The 16923-nt window shown below is 35.2% G+C and overlaps 1 protein-coding gene across 1 annotated transcript; it reads right to left on the reverse strand.

The window, feature by feature from the left end:
- LOC141345593 (recQ-like DNA helicase BLM) lies at positions 1-16165 on the reverse strand. Its single transcript, XM_073850468.1, has 21 exons — positions 15750-16165; positions 14406-15142; positions 14159-14306; positions 13963-14078; positions 12143-12263; positions 11020-11765; positions 10755-10931; positions 9052-9170; positions 8849-8962; positions 8667-8765; positions 8382-8530; positions 7078-7184; positions 6825-6985; positions 6542-6737; positions 4378-4568; positions 4009-4153; positions 3666-3865; positions 3383-3578; positions 2166-2288; positions 503-710; positions 1-407 (listed from the first exon to the last, which is right to left on the reverse strand). The coding sequence occupies exons 1-21, from the start codon at positions 15839-15841 to the stop codon at positions 212-214; spliced, it is 4341 nt and encodes a 1446-aa protein (XP_073706569.1). The 5' UTR covers positions 15842-16165; the 3' UTR covers positions 1-211.
- Between the last annotated feature and the right edge of the window lie 758 nt (positions 16166-16923).

Genomic DNA, 16923 nt, shown 5'->3' on the forward strand with positions numbered 1-16923 from the left:
TTTAGGTTTTTTCAGATATATTTTTTTCTACAAACATTTGTTCTGAAATATACAGTATACCCCCGTGCTTCAATTGTTATATAAAAATCACAAATTTAAACTAATATACACCACAAAATATATTTATTAAAAAGTGTATAAAATTTCTATACAGATTCTAAATATTCACAAAGTCAAATTAATTGACATTACCAGAAGAAGTATTCTAATTCTAGAGGTGAGAGTATGTTGGTTTGAGGAATGGACGAGCTGCGGTCTGCGGGGCGGGTAAAGCCATGAAGCCGGGCCTCTTCGCTGCTGGAACTGATGGAGCAGGCCTGGAACCTCTGCCTGCACTTCGACTACCACCCCTGTATCCACCTCCACCTCTTCCTCCTCGTGATGAAGACCAGTTATTGTTGTATCCACTACAATAAGGATGGAGAGGAAGAGTTCATTTGGTTTCATATAGCCGATATGAAGTGTGCACAATGCAACAAAGCCTCTGCTGTAACATACTGACCCTTTGGAGAAGGAGTTTTGGCCACTGGCGCCTTTTCTTCTTTTGGGTTTTCTGGAGTAAGACCCTTGCTTTCTTTTCGCTCCTCGTCCAGAGGAGCTCCTGAAATATGTTGATGTGGTGTCCCCTTCATCCTCCTCATCATCATATTCCTCATTTTGATGGCCTCTTGTTGTGTCAATCCATCCTGAACTCTCTGTCTGCACCTCAGCTGCAGAGAAAGTGTGAGAACATTAGCTATTCAGCTATTCATTTCAAGAGCTTTATAGGTTGCTGTTTTGAGCTAAATGAAACATGATCGGTTTTACAAAGTTTATAGGTAGAGCTAGCCAAGTCAAAACTGTAGTCTAGTTTCTTATAAATGCCTCAGCTTAAGTCGTAATATTATATAAAAGGATTAGTTCACTCCAAAATTAAAACTGTCATCCAAGATGTTCATGTCCTTCTTTCTTAAGTTGAAAAGAAGTTTTTGAAGAAAACATTCCAGGATTTTTCTCCATATAGTGGACTTTAATGAGGATCAGTGGGTTAAAGGTCCAAATTGCAGTATCAGTGCAGCTTTAAAGGGCTCTACATGATCTCAGCCAAGAAATAAGGGTCTTGTCTAGTGAAACGATTGGTAATTTTCTTAAAAAAAAAAAAGATGATATATTTTAACCACAAAGGCTCGTCTTACACCAACTCGACTTCATTACATAATCACGCTGGAAGTCACGTCAACCCAGTGTTTACAATGCGAACGTGCAATGAAAGTCAAACACTTTTTACAAAAAAAAAAAAAAGCTAAAACAATGTTGGACAATTTAGAAGTTGGAGGAGAAATTAAGACCCTATCTTTTTAAACAAAGAACACAGATGAAGAACTAACCACATGTGACCTTTCTAATGTGATTACGTAATGTTGTAGATGTGCATCACAGAGCTAGTGAAAGACATATTGGACGACATGGGGGTGAATAAATGATTAGGAAATTTCAATTCAGGAGTGAACTAATCCTTAATGTATTTTGAACAGCTAATAAAATAAGAGAATCTCTTTAGTATTTTAAATGTTCTACACCCTGAAGTTATAGTCACATAATATTTCAGCCAAAAAAAGTCCACTGTCTATAGTACAGCAATGTATGAAGTACAGTTCAAAATAAAATGTCACTTTCAAAACAAGCAGCTTTCTGTTGGTCAAAGTGGTGAATTTGCATGACCGACTGCATTTTGCTTGTGGTAAATGTCACCACATCTTATAGATGCATATTTGGATTTCTAAATTTGTGGTTTGCCTTTAAGGATACTAGTCTCTAAAGCAAGGTCCAGGCTAAAAAAGATGACTGTAATGTAAGATTATTCGGTCAAACTTTTTCTTAACATCCATTTCTCGCTATTAACAAACCGTTAACTACGACTTTTGCCTCAAACTCCTAATTTGCTGCTTATCAATAGTAAGGTTAAGCTGTTAAATTTAGGTATTGGGTAGAATTAGGGATTTAGAATATGGTTATGCAAAATACGTGCTTTATCATACTAATAAACAGCCAATATGATAATAATAGGCATGCTATTAAGAAACTAGTTAATAGTGAGAATTGGTCCCTATACTAAAGTGTTATCGATTATTTAATGTATCAGGAAAACCAACAATCTATATGAAGGTGTGCCGTCAAACCCTCACCAGGCAGCTGCCACTCTGAGTACTTCTGCAGCAGTTCAATAAACTCAGCTCCATACTTCTCCAGCTTGTCTTCAGTCACACCATCAATCTGCAGCAAAACCTCCGGATCAGATGAGAGAGTTTCTGCACAGAAATACATCACAATACATTAACACAGAGCACATGGGGCTGTCAAAAGAAGGGAATTAATTGCTTTAACTTAATGAGGTGTTTCATCCCCGTAACACATTATGTAAAGCTGCTTCGGGGAAAAAAAAGGAGTTAAGTAACTTCTGTTAAATCAGCACATTTCATATACTAAATGACAGCATAAAGTAGCCTTAATTAGTTAAATGATTCATTTACACCTTCCTTCCCCTTTGTTTTTTTTAAATCTTATAAACTTAAATGCATAGGCTATAATTTTTTTTTTAACAAGTGATAGAATTTTACATTTAAAAAATTTGTATATACATACACTACCAGCCAAGATTTTTAATGTTTGTTTTAAAGAAGTCTCTTCTGCTCACCAAGCCTGCATTTATTTGATCTAAAGTATAGCAAAAACAGTAAAATTGTGAAATGTTTTTACTATTTAAAATAATGTTCTATTTGAATATATTTTAAAATGTAATTTATTCCTGTGGTCAAAGCTAATTAGCATAATTAGTAATTCAGAAATCATTTTAATATGCTGATTTGCTGTTCAAGAAACAATTTTTATTTTTATTATTATGATCAATATTTAAAACAGTTGGGTACATTTTTCAGGATTCTTTAAAGGATCGAAAGATCTAAAGATTTATCTGAAAATAAAAAAGCTTTTGTAACATTATGCACAATACCATTTAAACTCTTGGAGTCAGTATAAATTTATATAGAAATTAATAAAAAAAAATTGATCAAAAGTGATTTATAATGTTACAAAAGATTTCCATTTCAGATAAACGCTGCAGCAAATCATAATATTAAAATGATTTCTGAGTGATCATGGGACTGGAGTAATGATGCTAAAAATTCAGCTTTGAAATCACAGGAATAAATTACATTTTAAAATATATTCAAATAGAAAACAGTTATAGCAAAACTATTTCAAAACTTAACTGTTTTTGCTATACTTTGGATCAAATAAAAGCAGGCTTGAGCTGAAAAGACTTCTCTTAAAAAAAACATTAAAAATCTTACACTGGTAGTGTATATATGCGTGTATACACGATATGTAATGTAAATTTGCTAACCAGCAATCTTTTTGAGTGTGGCTGTGGAAAAAATGTTGTAGTAATGGATGCCGAAGATTTTGCCCAGCTTCTTGCACAGGTCATTGAGTTCCTGCAGACACTTTTTAACCATCTCCTCTCTCTTAGAAACGCTCTCGATCACAGAGGCTTTGTGCTTCCTGATGCTGGACGCACTCTCCGTCTCAACAAACTCAACCTGCAAACATATATTGAATAGAGCATAAAACACTGGTATTGACTATAAATGGTGTCACAGGAGAGAATAATATATTAAGAGTCTCACTTGCATGTAGCCACCCAGTACACTCATGGCTTTAGGCCCAGCTGAGATATAGGCCACTGCCTGCCCATTGTTAGTGATGTATAGGTCCTCCATCAGAACACTATCAAGCACCAGCTTCTTAAAAAGCCTCTCAGCATTGTGTTTGGAATATGCTCCTCCTACCCCGAACATCCCGGACTGGATCCGAGCACTTTTGGAGCCTGCCGCACAGAGATATTCTTATTGAGGTCTTGAGCAGCCATCCTGACAGGCATTAAATCTCAAGCACTGGATGAGGCAAAAGATATTCATAGTAATATTCACACTATCATTTATGACAGTCAAATCCCGCTAGGCTTCTTACCCAGAAATATTTCGACCAGCATGTTAAGAGTCAGCCTGTTCTGCTGGGCGGATTTGCCGTATCGGTTTCCAACCTTCTCGCAGTTCTCCTGTACAAACCTCACAATCTTCTTCACGTCATCGGTGACATTTCTTGATTTATATTTCTGGAGACAAGCATTAACGTAATTAACATAAAAAGGCACTACTACGTTGTACAGTAAATGATTAGTCAAAGCAAGTAACAATTAACTTCAGCAACTTGACAAGCAAACTAGATCCAATTTCAAGCAACGGCTGTGTACAATTATACAGCTTATTATTATGCATTACATTTACATAATGTACGTTGTAAAGAATGAAGAATGAAACGATTCGATGATGGACTTACGTGTGGCCTGGCACAATTGTCACAGATGACCTCAGGATGCTCTTTACAGAAGCTTGTATTAAACGTGTGCTCGCCGAAGTAAGCCAGCAACTGGATCCTCCTGCACTCGGCTACATTCTCACAGAAATGCACCATGCTGTGCAGGTTGTTGATGTGGGTGGCTTTGGATTGCTGGTTGCCATCTTTATCCACTGCAATTATATTAACCGTTATGTAGGCCACGCTCACACAGACAGGTTAACTGTGACTGTATAACAGTGTCTGGATTTTAGTATCCCATATGCATGTTTTGAACATGATTTTGTGTAGGGCACTTTAAAACATGTAATTTCATTGAATAACAAATGCAACATTTAAATTTAGTTCTATTTTAGTTCTGTTTTATTTCTATATCTTAGTCAGTTTCATTATTTTAAAAGGGGACATAACACAAAAATCTGATTTTTTCAGTGTTTAAGTGCTATAAACAGGTCCCCAGTGCATCTACCAACCTAGAAAATGTGAAAAAGGACAACCCAGCTTTTCTCTGCAAACATGTTTAAAAATGAAAGTGTCAGATTTTGCTCCCTGATGTAGAAAGGGGATTTTATTATAATATTACCGCCCCTTAATCTGCACTTTTCCACCCACGGCACCGCCATTGTTTTGCAAGCGACAACGGTGTACTGGTTCTAACGCCATGGCAAAAGTTCGAGCAAAGCATGCTAACTGTTCTGTCATTGATGAGCACAGAACACTTTTTGGAGTCCCAGCCTCAGAGGGGATTTATTAATTTATTTACTGTATATTACACTGCTGCCACACAGATCTAATATTAACACAGGGTTCTAGTTTAAGAAAAAAAGAAAAAAGTCCTGATCTGAATTAAATTATTCACAATCCAGCTTTGAAGTCCTGATCTGAATCAAATGTTTTGCGACACGCGAAGTTCCAATCGAAGTCAAATGACTCGCAAACACGTTCCAAAGACCTGATCCAAATCAAATGAATCGCGATACGCCCGATCTGAAGGAAATCATTTTCTGATACGCGATCCGATTGGAGCGCTTCAAAACAATGAATCATGTTGCAATGCAATGGTTTGTAAAACTATTACAAGCAATGTCGAAATTCAAAAATGAATGACTCGTTTATTTTAATCTGGTTTTTGCTAGTAAATTCGCTTGAAATTAAAAGTCACAAGTTTGAATCAATCGGAGCAGCTCCAGCTTAAATGATTCAAATGATTTGGATCTGTTTCTCTTCTTGCATCTTCAGCCATGTTTACATGACTACTGTCAGTACTACTAGTTTAGCTTGACAGTTTTATGACATTAACTGAAAGAGGCAAAAATTTGAGTAAATTTTGCGTGAAGATATGAGCTTATTTAAAAAAAATAATAATAAAAAAATCAAACACTTATTTAATAGATACATTGTCATTCAATAATTTTACTTTTTAAGTACCTCTTCAGAAATATACAAATTTTCAAGAGGTTTTCAGGCCTTAAATTTCAAAAAGGCAAATTCAAGTACTTCAAGCACTATAAGCACCCTGTACAAACTCTGTAAACATGCAATATCTTTCCCAGCCATTTACCTTCACAGACATAACTGACTGTTTTTGTAACTCCTGTGTTTTTTTTTTTTTTTAATAAACCTGTGTATTTGACAGTTTAAGCGCAATAAGACATGAAAGAACTTAGTTTAGTACTCGCATAACGTGCGACAGCCGCTTTCTGTGTGCTCTCAGAAAACAGTTGATCAGAAGTTTAAACTGATGTGGCTTTAAAACACATGATTTTAGTGCAATACACATGATAATTAAACCAAACAGATGTTTTATGGCAGAATATCTGAGGTACGAGCTGAAAAGGCACAGCCATATTCTGAAAAAGGGGGCAGAAAGCAGCAGCTCAGTTGCATGTAAAGAGACATGCATTAAAACATGTTTCTGCTTTCACTCAAAATAGGCATTTTCAAAATTATATAATAAATGATCTGTGGGGGTATTTTGAGCCAAAACGTCAGAAACAAATTCTGGGGACATCAGAGACTTATATTACATCTTGTAAAAAGGGGCATAATAGATCTCATTTAACGTGCTAAGGGACTGTTTAAATGTTAACGCACCAATATATTCTAGCTTTATTACCGGAATAAACAAAAATCCTACAGTACATACTGGCAATGAGTCTCTTGATGCGGATAACATCACTGTAGGCATAGAAGAGGACGCAGTGGGAAATCTCTCCATCTCGACCAGCTCTGCCTGACTCCTGGTAATAACCCTCCACCGACTTGGGCAAACTGGCATGGATCACATAGCGCACATCAGGCTTATCGATTCCCATGCCAAATGCAATGGTGGCACACATAACCTAAAAACGAAAGATGAATGGTTAAACATAAAAAGCTGGAAAAAAATAAAAATGCATGGTCCATGTTTTATAGTAATTTTGCCTCACCTGGCAGCCGTCCTGGTTGATCCATTTATTCTGGACATATTCCCTGTCGCTGTCACTCAGGCCAGCGTGATATGCCAGCGCTGCGATCCCAGCCCTCTGAAGACTGTCAGCCAGAGTGTCGCAGTCATTACGAGACAAGCAGTACACAATCCCAGAGTCACCTACACACACGGTCAACATGATTTATAGGGTCTTCATGCTGTGGTGAGAAATTATAATTGCAAAAGGCTGACTCAATCTGGACAGCACTCACGTGGGTAATATTTCTTGATCCACTGAATGCATTCTTCATCAACCTTCTTGGGTCTTTTTGGCAGGACTGAATATTTGAGATTGTGCCTGTTGAAGCTCATAGTGAATCTATGAAAAAAGTATCATTTTAATATGACTAACACATTTACACTTTAATGTTTTTTTTTTAAAGAAGACTTTTCTGCTCATTAAGGCTGCATTTATTTGATTACAAAATACAGAAAAAACTAATATATTGTGAAATATTATTGCAATTTAAAATAGTGGTTTCCAATTTTAATATACTTTAAAATAGAATTTTTCCTGTGATGCAAAACTGAATTTTCAGCATCATTACTCCAGTCTTCAGTGTCAAATTATCCTTCAGAAATCATTCTAATATGCTGATTAATCATCATTCCTGGAAGTTGTGCTGCTTAATATTTTTTTTAGAAACTGTGATACTTTTTTCAGGATTCTTTGATGAAAAAACTTTTAAACTTTCTTTCTTTCAGTCTTTAAAAGAAATGAATACTTTTATTCAGCAAGGATGTGTTAAATTGATAAAGTGATAGTAAAGACTTATATTGTTAGAAAAGAAAGTTAAATGCTAAATAACTTTTTTTTCAAAGAAACCTAAAAAAAATAATCACAGGTTCCAAAAAAATATTAAGCAGCACAACTATTTCCAACATTGATGATAAATCAGAATATTGGAATGATTTCTGAATGATCATGTGACACTGAAGACTGGAGCAATGATGCTGAAAATTCAGCTTTAAAACCACAGGAATAAATTATATTCTAAAGCTTACTTTACATTACTTTTTTTCTATATTTTCGATCAAGTAAATGCTATTCTGATGTGCATAATCAGAGACTACTTCAAAAAAAAAAAAAACCACCACATTAAAAATATTACTGATCCCAAACTGTTGAACAGGAGTGTATATTTATACCTATAGATTTAACAGCTGAGAATGAACAGAGAATCAAAGTTAGAATATCAAATACACAATTTCAAAGACTTAGGGTTGTAAGATTTTTAAACAGCATTTATTTGAAATGGAAATCTTTTGTAACATTATAAATGTCTTTGCTGTCACTTTTGATCAATTTAATGCATCCTCCTCAACCAGAATCACAAACTTTTAATTAAAATGTAAAAAAGTTACTTTGCATTTCTGAAGGAAGATGAGGTTCAAAATAATTTAGCACCCATATTACAATAAATGTGAGAGTGCCATTAATCAGAATGTTATGTTTTCACGAATACAAAAACATCAAGTGGCAGAAACAATGTGAATTGCAAGCAAGAAAACTTACACCTGAGGACGGGTCATTGACAGCTGGTTAAGAATGTCTTTCTGAACTCTAGGAGTGGCCGTGGCCGTCAGTGCCATTATAGGAACATTGGGAAACATCCGCCTGAGCTCATGTAATCGCTTGTAGTCTGGCCTGAAGTCATGACCCCACTGAGGGAGAAACAGATGTATTTGACAATGTTTTTATGGATTGTACTACAATTGTGCCAAAACTTTTCAATTTTGTAAAAAGATGTATTGACTGTTCTTGTTACACTGTACAATTTTCAGTCTCTCAGAAGTTTACCTGGCTGACGCAATGGGCCTCATCAATGACAATGCGAGCCAGCAGACCCCGTTCATACAGATTCTGAAGAGCACCAATCATCCGTCCACTTGCACACACCTGAGAACAAAAAAACAACACGTATAAATACTGTTATAGATGTGCATGCAAACTTGCAATACACTTGTCTGATTGAAACCCACCTTCTCAGGAGTGGCATAAAGCAGCTTGATGGGGGGATCCTTCCTAGATAGCTGCATATAGATCCGCCCAGCCTCAGTATCTGTTTTGTCTCCTGACAAACTAGTTGCACAGATCTGCAACAACAAAAAAAATTGCTTACTAAACAACTGTTTTGATCATGTTAAGATGATAATTATTATGCATAAGGAAAATAAAGACTTACATCTAATGTAGTGAGCTTTTGAACCTGGTCAACTATGAGAGACCGTAGAGGAGATATGACTATAGTCACCCCAGCAGAGATACAAGCAGGAAGCTGATAGCAGAGACTTTTACCACCACCTATAAAGGGGTTGATATGTTACAATGTGACATTAATAAAAATACTGGTATATTAACAGAGAAAGAAAAACACTAAAAACAAAATGAAAAGGTACAGAACATTGTTTTAAATGTCAAAATGATCAAAACTTATGTCCTATATATTAACAACCCTATAAAGCCTGCTATAATCGCCACCTTTACATCATGCTACATGTGTCTTTTTGTTGTGAAATGTTTATTATTTTACAAAGTACACTACCAGTCAACAGTTTTTGGTGAGCAGAAGAGCCTGCATTTATTTGATCCAAAATACAGCAAAAGCAGTAATATTGTGAAATATGTTTACTATTTAAAATAAATGCTTTATATTTGAATATATTTTAAAATGTAATTTACTTGTATGTGAATCAAAGCTAAATTTTCATCATCATTACTCAAGTCTTCAGTGTCACATGATCCTTCAGAAATCACACAAGAAACTTGTTATCATCAATTATCAATATTTAAAAGAATCACATTTCAGGATTCTTTGATGAATAGAAAGATGCAAAGATCAGCATTTATCTGAAATAAAGCTTTTGTAACATTATACACTATACCATGGAGTCATTTTTTGGAAAGAAATTATAGAAATTAATACTTTTATTTAGCAAGGATGCTTTAAATTGATCAAAGGTGATGATAAAGATATTTATAATGTTACAAAAGATTTATATTTCAAATAAATGCTGTTCTTCTGAACTTTCTATTCAGAAACCTGAAAAATTTTACTCAGCTGTTTTCAACATCATAATAATGTTTTTAAGCAGCAACTCAAAATATTAGAATGATTTCTGAAGGATTGTGTGACTGGAATAATAATGCTAAAAATCCAGCTTTGAAATCACAGGAATGAATTACATTTTAAAATATAATCAAATAGAAAACAGTCATTTTAAATAGTAAAAATATTTCAAAATTATACTGTTTTTGCTGTACTTTGGATCAAATAAATGCAGGCTTGGTAAGCAGAAAAGACTTCTTTAAAAAACATTAAAAATCTTGACTGGTAGTGTAAATGTAATAAAACAACTTCATTTTTTTAAGATTAACACTGAAAAAAAAAGTTAATTTAATGTATCGAATATAATACAACAGGCTTTTAAGAAATGTTTATATAATATTATATACATCCCTCAGTTATCATTTATTATATGCTTATATGTTAAAGAAAAAAAGAATACTCGAATAGCTCATAGCAGAGTCTGATATACTTTATACTTTTATACTTTCTGTATTTTAAGATTACAGGCATTGACCAAAATATTTGTACATTTTTAATTACAAATTATTTGCTGAAATTGAATTCGCACCACTAGCCAAAGACCAGATATTGATATTAATCAAATATTTGTATTGACCACTGAAAAAAATGACACTGGCTGATCACTAGTTCATGAAAACTATATCTATCAATGTATATAAAACATGCATAAAATTATGCAGCCAGACATGCTGCAGGTGTAGCAAAGACATAGTGAGCTGGGATGTCTAGTCTAACATCAAAATAAACAAGCAATGAGTCATATAATGACTCATGCTGCTATAATACTTGTAACAAACCTGTAGGCATCAGTACAAACGTGTCTTCTCCCAACAGTGCGGCATTAATAGCCTCCAGCTGATTGAAGCGGAACTGATGTAGCCCAAACTTCTTATGAAAGATCTTCATCATTTCAGGGCTGTGAGGAAAGATGAAACCTCTGAAGCGGTCATGAGCTGGGTTTCTGTACACAGGCTCTGCAGAACAAGACATACACTGTTACCAGATAAATGCTTATCATCCCATGAACTAAATTGTAAGGGATATTACATTACTCAAACTTACCAGGGTCGCATGGTTTGGTAGGTTTTATTGCTGGTGGTGTTGCCGTCTTTCTCTCCAAAGGTTTTGAAGGCCCTCCCTCCCGCACCGATGGCGTTTTTGCACCAGAGCTGTCTCTTGATGCTAAGACGCTCGGAGGTTCTTCAAAATAATCTGGAATATCAGTCTCATCAAAATCATCGATATCAAAGTCATCGACAAGGAAGTCATCAACTGGCTCTATGTCTGCTCGAGAACTGCTGGGAACTGCCGTGGTGGTTATAACACTGCTCTCAGCATTTCTCCTGCTTGAATCTACTCTTTTGGGGGAATAAAACATGTCAATTTGATCCCCATCCACAGTCTGATTGTTTGACTCATTGAAGGACAAACTTGAGTAGCACTTATCCGTTTTGGACTCAGATTTGCTTAAAGGTGGACTTGACCTGTTTAAGACGTCCCTACTAGTTGCTGTTTTTGCTGTGCTGTTAGGATTCCAGGACCCACCAGGGGTTTCAACCCCACTGATGATGCAGTCAGAGTCATCAAATACAGTGTCATTTCCCAAAGACATGACAGAGGCAGTGGATTTGCGAAATGGAAAGCCTGTTTTGACAGCCTCTCCCTTTGCTAATGTCACTGGGGTCATAGATGTTAGACTAGAGGGTGTGACTCCAAATCCTTGTCTGTTTAGCAGACTAGAATATGGAGTTGCTGCTGGGTTTAACTGTGGTGTTCTAGATGGTGCACCATTTGCAAGAATCCTTTTCCTGTGATAAAGACAGAGAAACAGTATAATGGAGAGTTATTAGTTATACTGTAACAAGCAGTAATGGCATCAAATGCTAATATAGTAATATGGACTATTTTAACATTGTCCTTTGGGTTTGGGAACATTTCAGTTACATTGCTGTCAGAAAGTTCTCAGATTTCATCAAAAATATTTGTGTTCTGAAGATGAACAAAGGTCTTACGCGTTTAGAACGACATGAGGAGTAATTAATGACAGAATTTTAAATTTTGGTGGAATTATTTCTTTATTATTTAAAAGCAATATTTTATGAAAAAAAAAAAAAAGAGTAATAGCAGATTATCCAAAATATATATTTTTAATTTACCCAGTGAAAGTATATCTTTACTGCTTTACCTGTGTGCTCTCTGCAGTAACAGCTCTGTGCCACAGGTCAGCGCTATGAGCTCATGCTCTGGAATAGTGTCCACTAGACGACAAATAGACTCCATAATAGTAAAGAGAGCATCATCAGATCCTAAAACACAAATACATGCACATAAGACACAGTACACAGTACATTTTATACAGTGGCATTCACTAATATGGGCAACCCTGGTAAACATGATCTTATCTTTTTGATTTTTCATTAAAAAAAAAAATAAATAAATAAATAAAATTCTAACCTTTCAAGTAAAACAATTTAAGTGTGTGAGGGGGGTGGCACTCACATTATGAAATAAATATTTTTATCTAATGCACGTTAGCCACAATTATTGGCACCCCTAGAAATTCTTATTAGTAAAATATCTCTGTTCCCATTCATATTCACAGGGTGACATGAAAATTTTTCAGCCATGACTTTCTGTTCCACAGGATTAGAAGAGGAGCACAAAGGCCAAATTCCCTTAATCATCCATCACAAGGAGTAAAACACAATATATAATATCAAAAGTTTTTGAATTATAAAATGTGTTATGTTTTTTAAAGAACTCTCTTTTGCTCTCCAAGCTTGCATTTATTAGATCCAAAGTACAGCAAAAACAGTAACATTTTGAAATATTCTATTATTTAAAATAACTGTTTTCTATTTGAATATATTTTAAAATGTAATTTATTCCTGTGATTTCAAAGCTGAATTTTTACCATAATTACTCCAGTCACATGATCCTTCAGAAATCATTCTAATATTCTGATTTGCTGCTCAAAAAAAAGTTACTGAAAACAGGCAAGTAGAATTTTTTGTTCAAGTTTCTTTGATGAATAGAAAGTTTAGAACATCACTTCTCTGAAAAATAAATATTTTGTAACTGATTATTTATCATTACTTTAAACCAATTTAAAGCATCCTTGCTAAATTAAAGTATTACTTTCTATAATTTAACTTTGATCACAGAAATAAATTACACTTTCAAATATATTTAAACAGAAAGCAGTTATTTCAAATAGAGAAAATATATTTAAAATTGTAATCTTATTTGCTTTACTCTGGATCAAATAAATGCAGGCTTGGTGAGCAGAAGAGACTTCTTTTTAAAAACTTTAAAAATCTTGCTGTTCAAAAACTTTAAACTTTACTGTAGTTCTGATGTGCAGAACAAAACTGTTGAGCTTAGAAAGTGACTGTTAGAAAATAGCCCTGGACAACTTGACATCATGGATTCTATCAAATACCAACAGATAAAAAAAATCAAAACCTGACTGCTTCTGTTAGAAATCTTACAATGGGCCGTAGTTGGATCTTCCATCAGGACAATGATCCAAAAAACCCCATCAAAATCAATGCAAAAACATGTCACTGAGAACAAAATGAAGCTGCCATGACAGTCTCAGTTCCCTGACTTGAACTCTATAGAAAAAGAGTGGGGTGAACTGAAAAGAAGAGCTGGGAATCTGATAGATCTGGAGAGATTCTGTATCTGGTCTCCAAACTTATAGGAGAAAACTCTGAGCTGTTATCTTGGGAAAAGGACGTTGTGACAATTGGGTGCCAATAATTGTGGCCAATGCAAGCTAAAGAAAAACATTCATTTCATAATAAAATTTTCTCCCACTTTCAATTGTTTTACCTCAATGACAGGTTAAAATTTTGTTTTTGTTTTATTTAATCAAAGATCAAATGGATAAACAATCCAGATTTATTTTTTACAGCCACCTTTACTCACATTTACCAAGGGTGCCACTATTTTGGAGAGTACTGTTATACTTCAAATGGTTAAGTACCAAAAAGTTCAAACCTGCATGAGTGGTAACTTTTAATTCTTTAGCAGGTTCACCCAAGGATGCTGGCAAGCTTGAGGCCGACTCATGAGGTGTAACTTTGTCGTCAACACGAGTAACAGGGTCAGATGAACTATAAAACAAAGTTTTCAAAAATAAACTTCAAATGAAATAACTTGCACTTATCATCTGCCAGCAAAAAAACGATGTTACCTTTTCTTGTTTTCCGAGTCAAAGGGACTCGTCTCCTCAGGAACAGGGGATGGAGGGATGAAATCCTCATAATCTTCATAAAAGTTGCCTTTCTCACTCTCATCAATGTCTATGATGTTTGTCTCAGCCCACTGCTCTTCTTCAGCAACTGCAATTCAAATACTGTGCATTATTATTTGTGAGCTTTATATTAGTATCTAAACATATCAATTTTTTCTTTAACAGGTGAAAAAAAATTATCACTGACTTGTCACACACTTGATGTCCTTTTGGCTTTTCTCTGGTGAAATGCAGTCGATGATCTCATCTTCAGTGTCACTCAGTAATGCCCGTTGCTGGACTGATTTATGTCTTTTAGTCTTTTTAATGGGCGAGTCCTCTGGCTCTCTTTCAGCAGGCTCTGTGCTGACACTATTAGCAGCTGACAGGGCGTCCTTTGAGGCAGTTATGGTTTCTGTAACCTGTGAATCTCCATTTAATGTAGTCTCATCACCCTTAGCACAAGAGGAACTCTGGGATGTGTTCTGGTCCGATACACTTAGCTTTTTTGTAGATGTCCCTGTAACTGGGGACACTGCTTTTGCCTTGACTGGGGTTTCAAAATCATCCAAATCATCCCATTCGCTGAACGAGAGTTGAGAGATGTCACGCTTAGGTTCACCCACAGTTTGATCCTTAGGTAAAGCTGCAGATTTGAGCAACTTCTTAATGGTCGACTGGACAGGAGGTGTTTTGTTCAAAGCAAACGGGTTGGCTAACGGATTAACAGTAATTGTCTTCGGTTTGCTGGGTGCTGTGAAGAAGTTGACTTTCGGTGCTGCTCTCTCAGGCTTGTGCGAAAACGTCACAGGAGTTTTGGTTACTTCACAGCTGCGGGGAACATTGACACTCCTGTTTGTTAAGACATTTGCACCAGTTACCTTTTGGGGAACTTTCACTGTGGAGATGCCTGATGATGAAGACTTCTTTTTGAAGCAAAATCCCCTGAACAGAGAAATTTCAGAGGTTAAACACAACTTTTTAGACATAAGTTATGTTGATATGGTCAATTCACTTTCATTTGTCTATCTATCTATCTAGGCTCTCATTCCTGACTTTTTATTGTGTGCTTAAATCTATCTATCTAGCATCTGACTGCTTTTACTCTATCCAGCCATCTATCTATCTATCTATCTAGGCTCTCATTCCTGATTTTTTATTGTGTGCTTAAATCTATCTATCTATCTATCTATCTATCTATCTATCTATCTATCTATCTATCTATCTATCTATCTATCTATCTATCTATCATCTGACTGCTTTTACTCTATCCATCCATCTATCTATGCTCTCATTGCTGAATTTTTATTGTGCTTAAATCTATCTATCTATCTATCTATCTAGGCTCTCATTCCTGACTTTTTATTGTGTACTTAAATCTATCTATCTATCTATCATCTGACTGCTTTTACTCTATTTATCTATCTATGCTCTCATTCCTGAGAATATTTACTTAAATCAATCTATCTATCTATCTATCTATCTATCTATCTATCTATCTATCTATCTGCTTTTACTCTATCTATCTAAGAATATATAATGATGTTCTTACCCAGGCTTCGGTTTTAGCAGTGACAGCTTGTTCTGTGCAGCATTGTGTCGTTCCAGTTGCTCCTTTAGGTTGTTTTGAGGAAGACTCGGCATTGTTTGTGCATTTAATATTAAAAATAAATCCTCCAAAGTTCATGTATATGGCATTTAATCAACTCCGCAAACAAACAAACACAAAAATGAAACGAGACATGCTCCGTTAGCATAAATGACACATTACAACCCTCGGTTTAGAACAGAAACACCCACAACGCAAAGTTTAGCTATCTTTCTGCCGTCGTGTAAACATTAAAACCAAAGAAAAGACGAAGTCATACAGAATACGTTTACAATTACCGCCACAGAACACAAAAGAATATTTTCTGATATTATATACATGCGCCACACAACAAAACCACAACACCGCTGAAAGCTCGCGCTTACCGCGTATTCGTAGCTCGTGCTCTGATTGGACAGCTGCCAGTTGCGTCACTTCCCCTATGCGGCTGTTTGTTTGTAACCATATATATAAATATATATTTTTTGCATTTTAAGTTTTACACCAGCAGCATTTTTATCTTTTTTCTATTCCTACATTGTCTCTTTCGTTGAGTGGAATTTTAATCGTGTCTCAGCGTACACTAGTAAGTACACAAATAACTGCTTCCTCTCAAACATTGGTTGTGGATTTAGGTCTCCACTGGTTTGCTGTGGAATTGCACTTTTTTTTTTTTTCAATTTTAGCTAGGAATAGCTGAAGTCAAATTTTTACATACACCTTGCACAATCTGCAAAAAAAAAATGTTTTATTATTTGACCAAAATAAGGGGGTCATACAAAATTCATGTTGTTTTTTATTTAGTAATAACAGGAATATGATATTTCACATAGAAGACATGTACATACAGTCCACAAGAGAAAATAGCTGAATTTACAAAAATGACCCTGTTCAAAAGTTTACATACACTTGATTCTTAATACTGTGTTGTTACCTGAATGATCCACAGCTGTTTTTTTATTTTATTTTTAGTGATAGTTGTTCGTGAGTCCCTTGTTTGTCCTGAACAGTTAAGCTGTCCACTGTTCTTTAGAAAAATCCTTCAGGTCCCAAATTCTTTGGTTTTTCAACATTTTTGTGTATTTGAACCCTTTCCAACAATGACTGGATGATTTTGAGGTCCATCTTTTCACACTGT

Source organism: Garra rufa, chromosome 11 (genome assembly GCF_049309525.1).
Source record: "Garra rufa chromosome 11, GarRuf1.0, whole genome shotgun sequence".
In the NCBI taxonomy this organism is placed as follows: Eukaryota; Metazoa; Chordata; class Actinopteri; order Cypriniformes; family Cyprinidae; genus Garra; species Garra rufa.

Excerpts from the sequence above, each read along its gene's own strand:
- LOC141345593 (XM_073850468.1), bottom strand. The coding sequence starts at position 15,841 with ATGCCGAGTCTTCCTCAAAACAACCTAAAGGAGCAACTGGAACGACAC. Across the intron at positions 11,766-12,142 it reads TTACTGCAGAGAGCACACAG|GAAAAGGATTCTTGCAAATG; the intron begins GTAAAGCAGTAA and ends TCTTTATCACAG. Across the intron at positions 8,766-8,848 it reads TTTATGCCACTCCTGAGAAG|GTGTGTGCAAGTGGACGGAT; the intron begins GTGGGTTTCAAT and ends TTTTGTTCTCAG.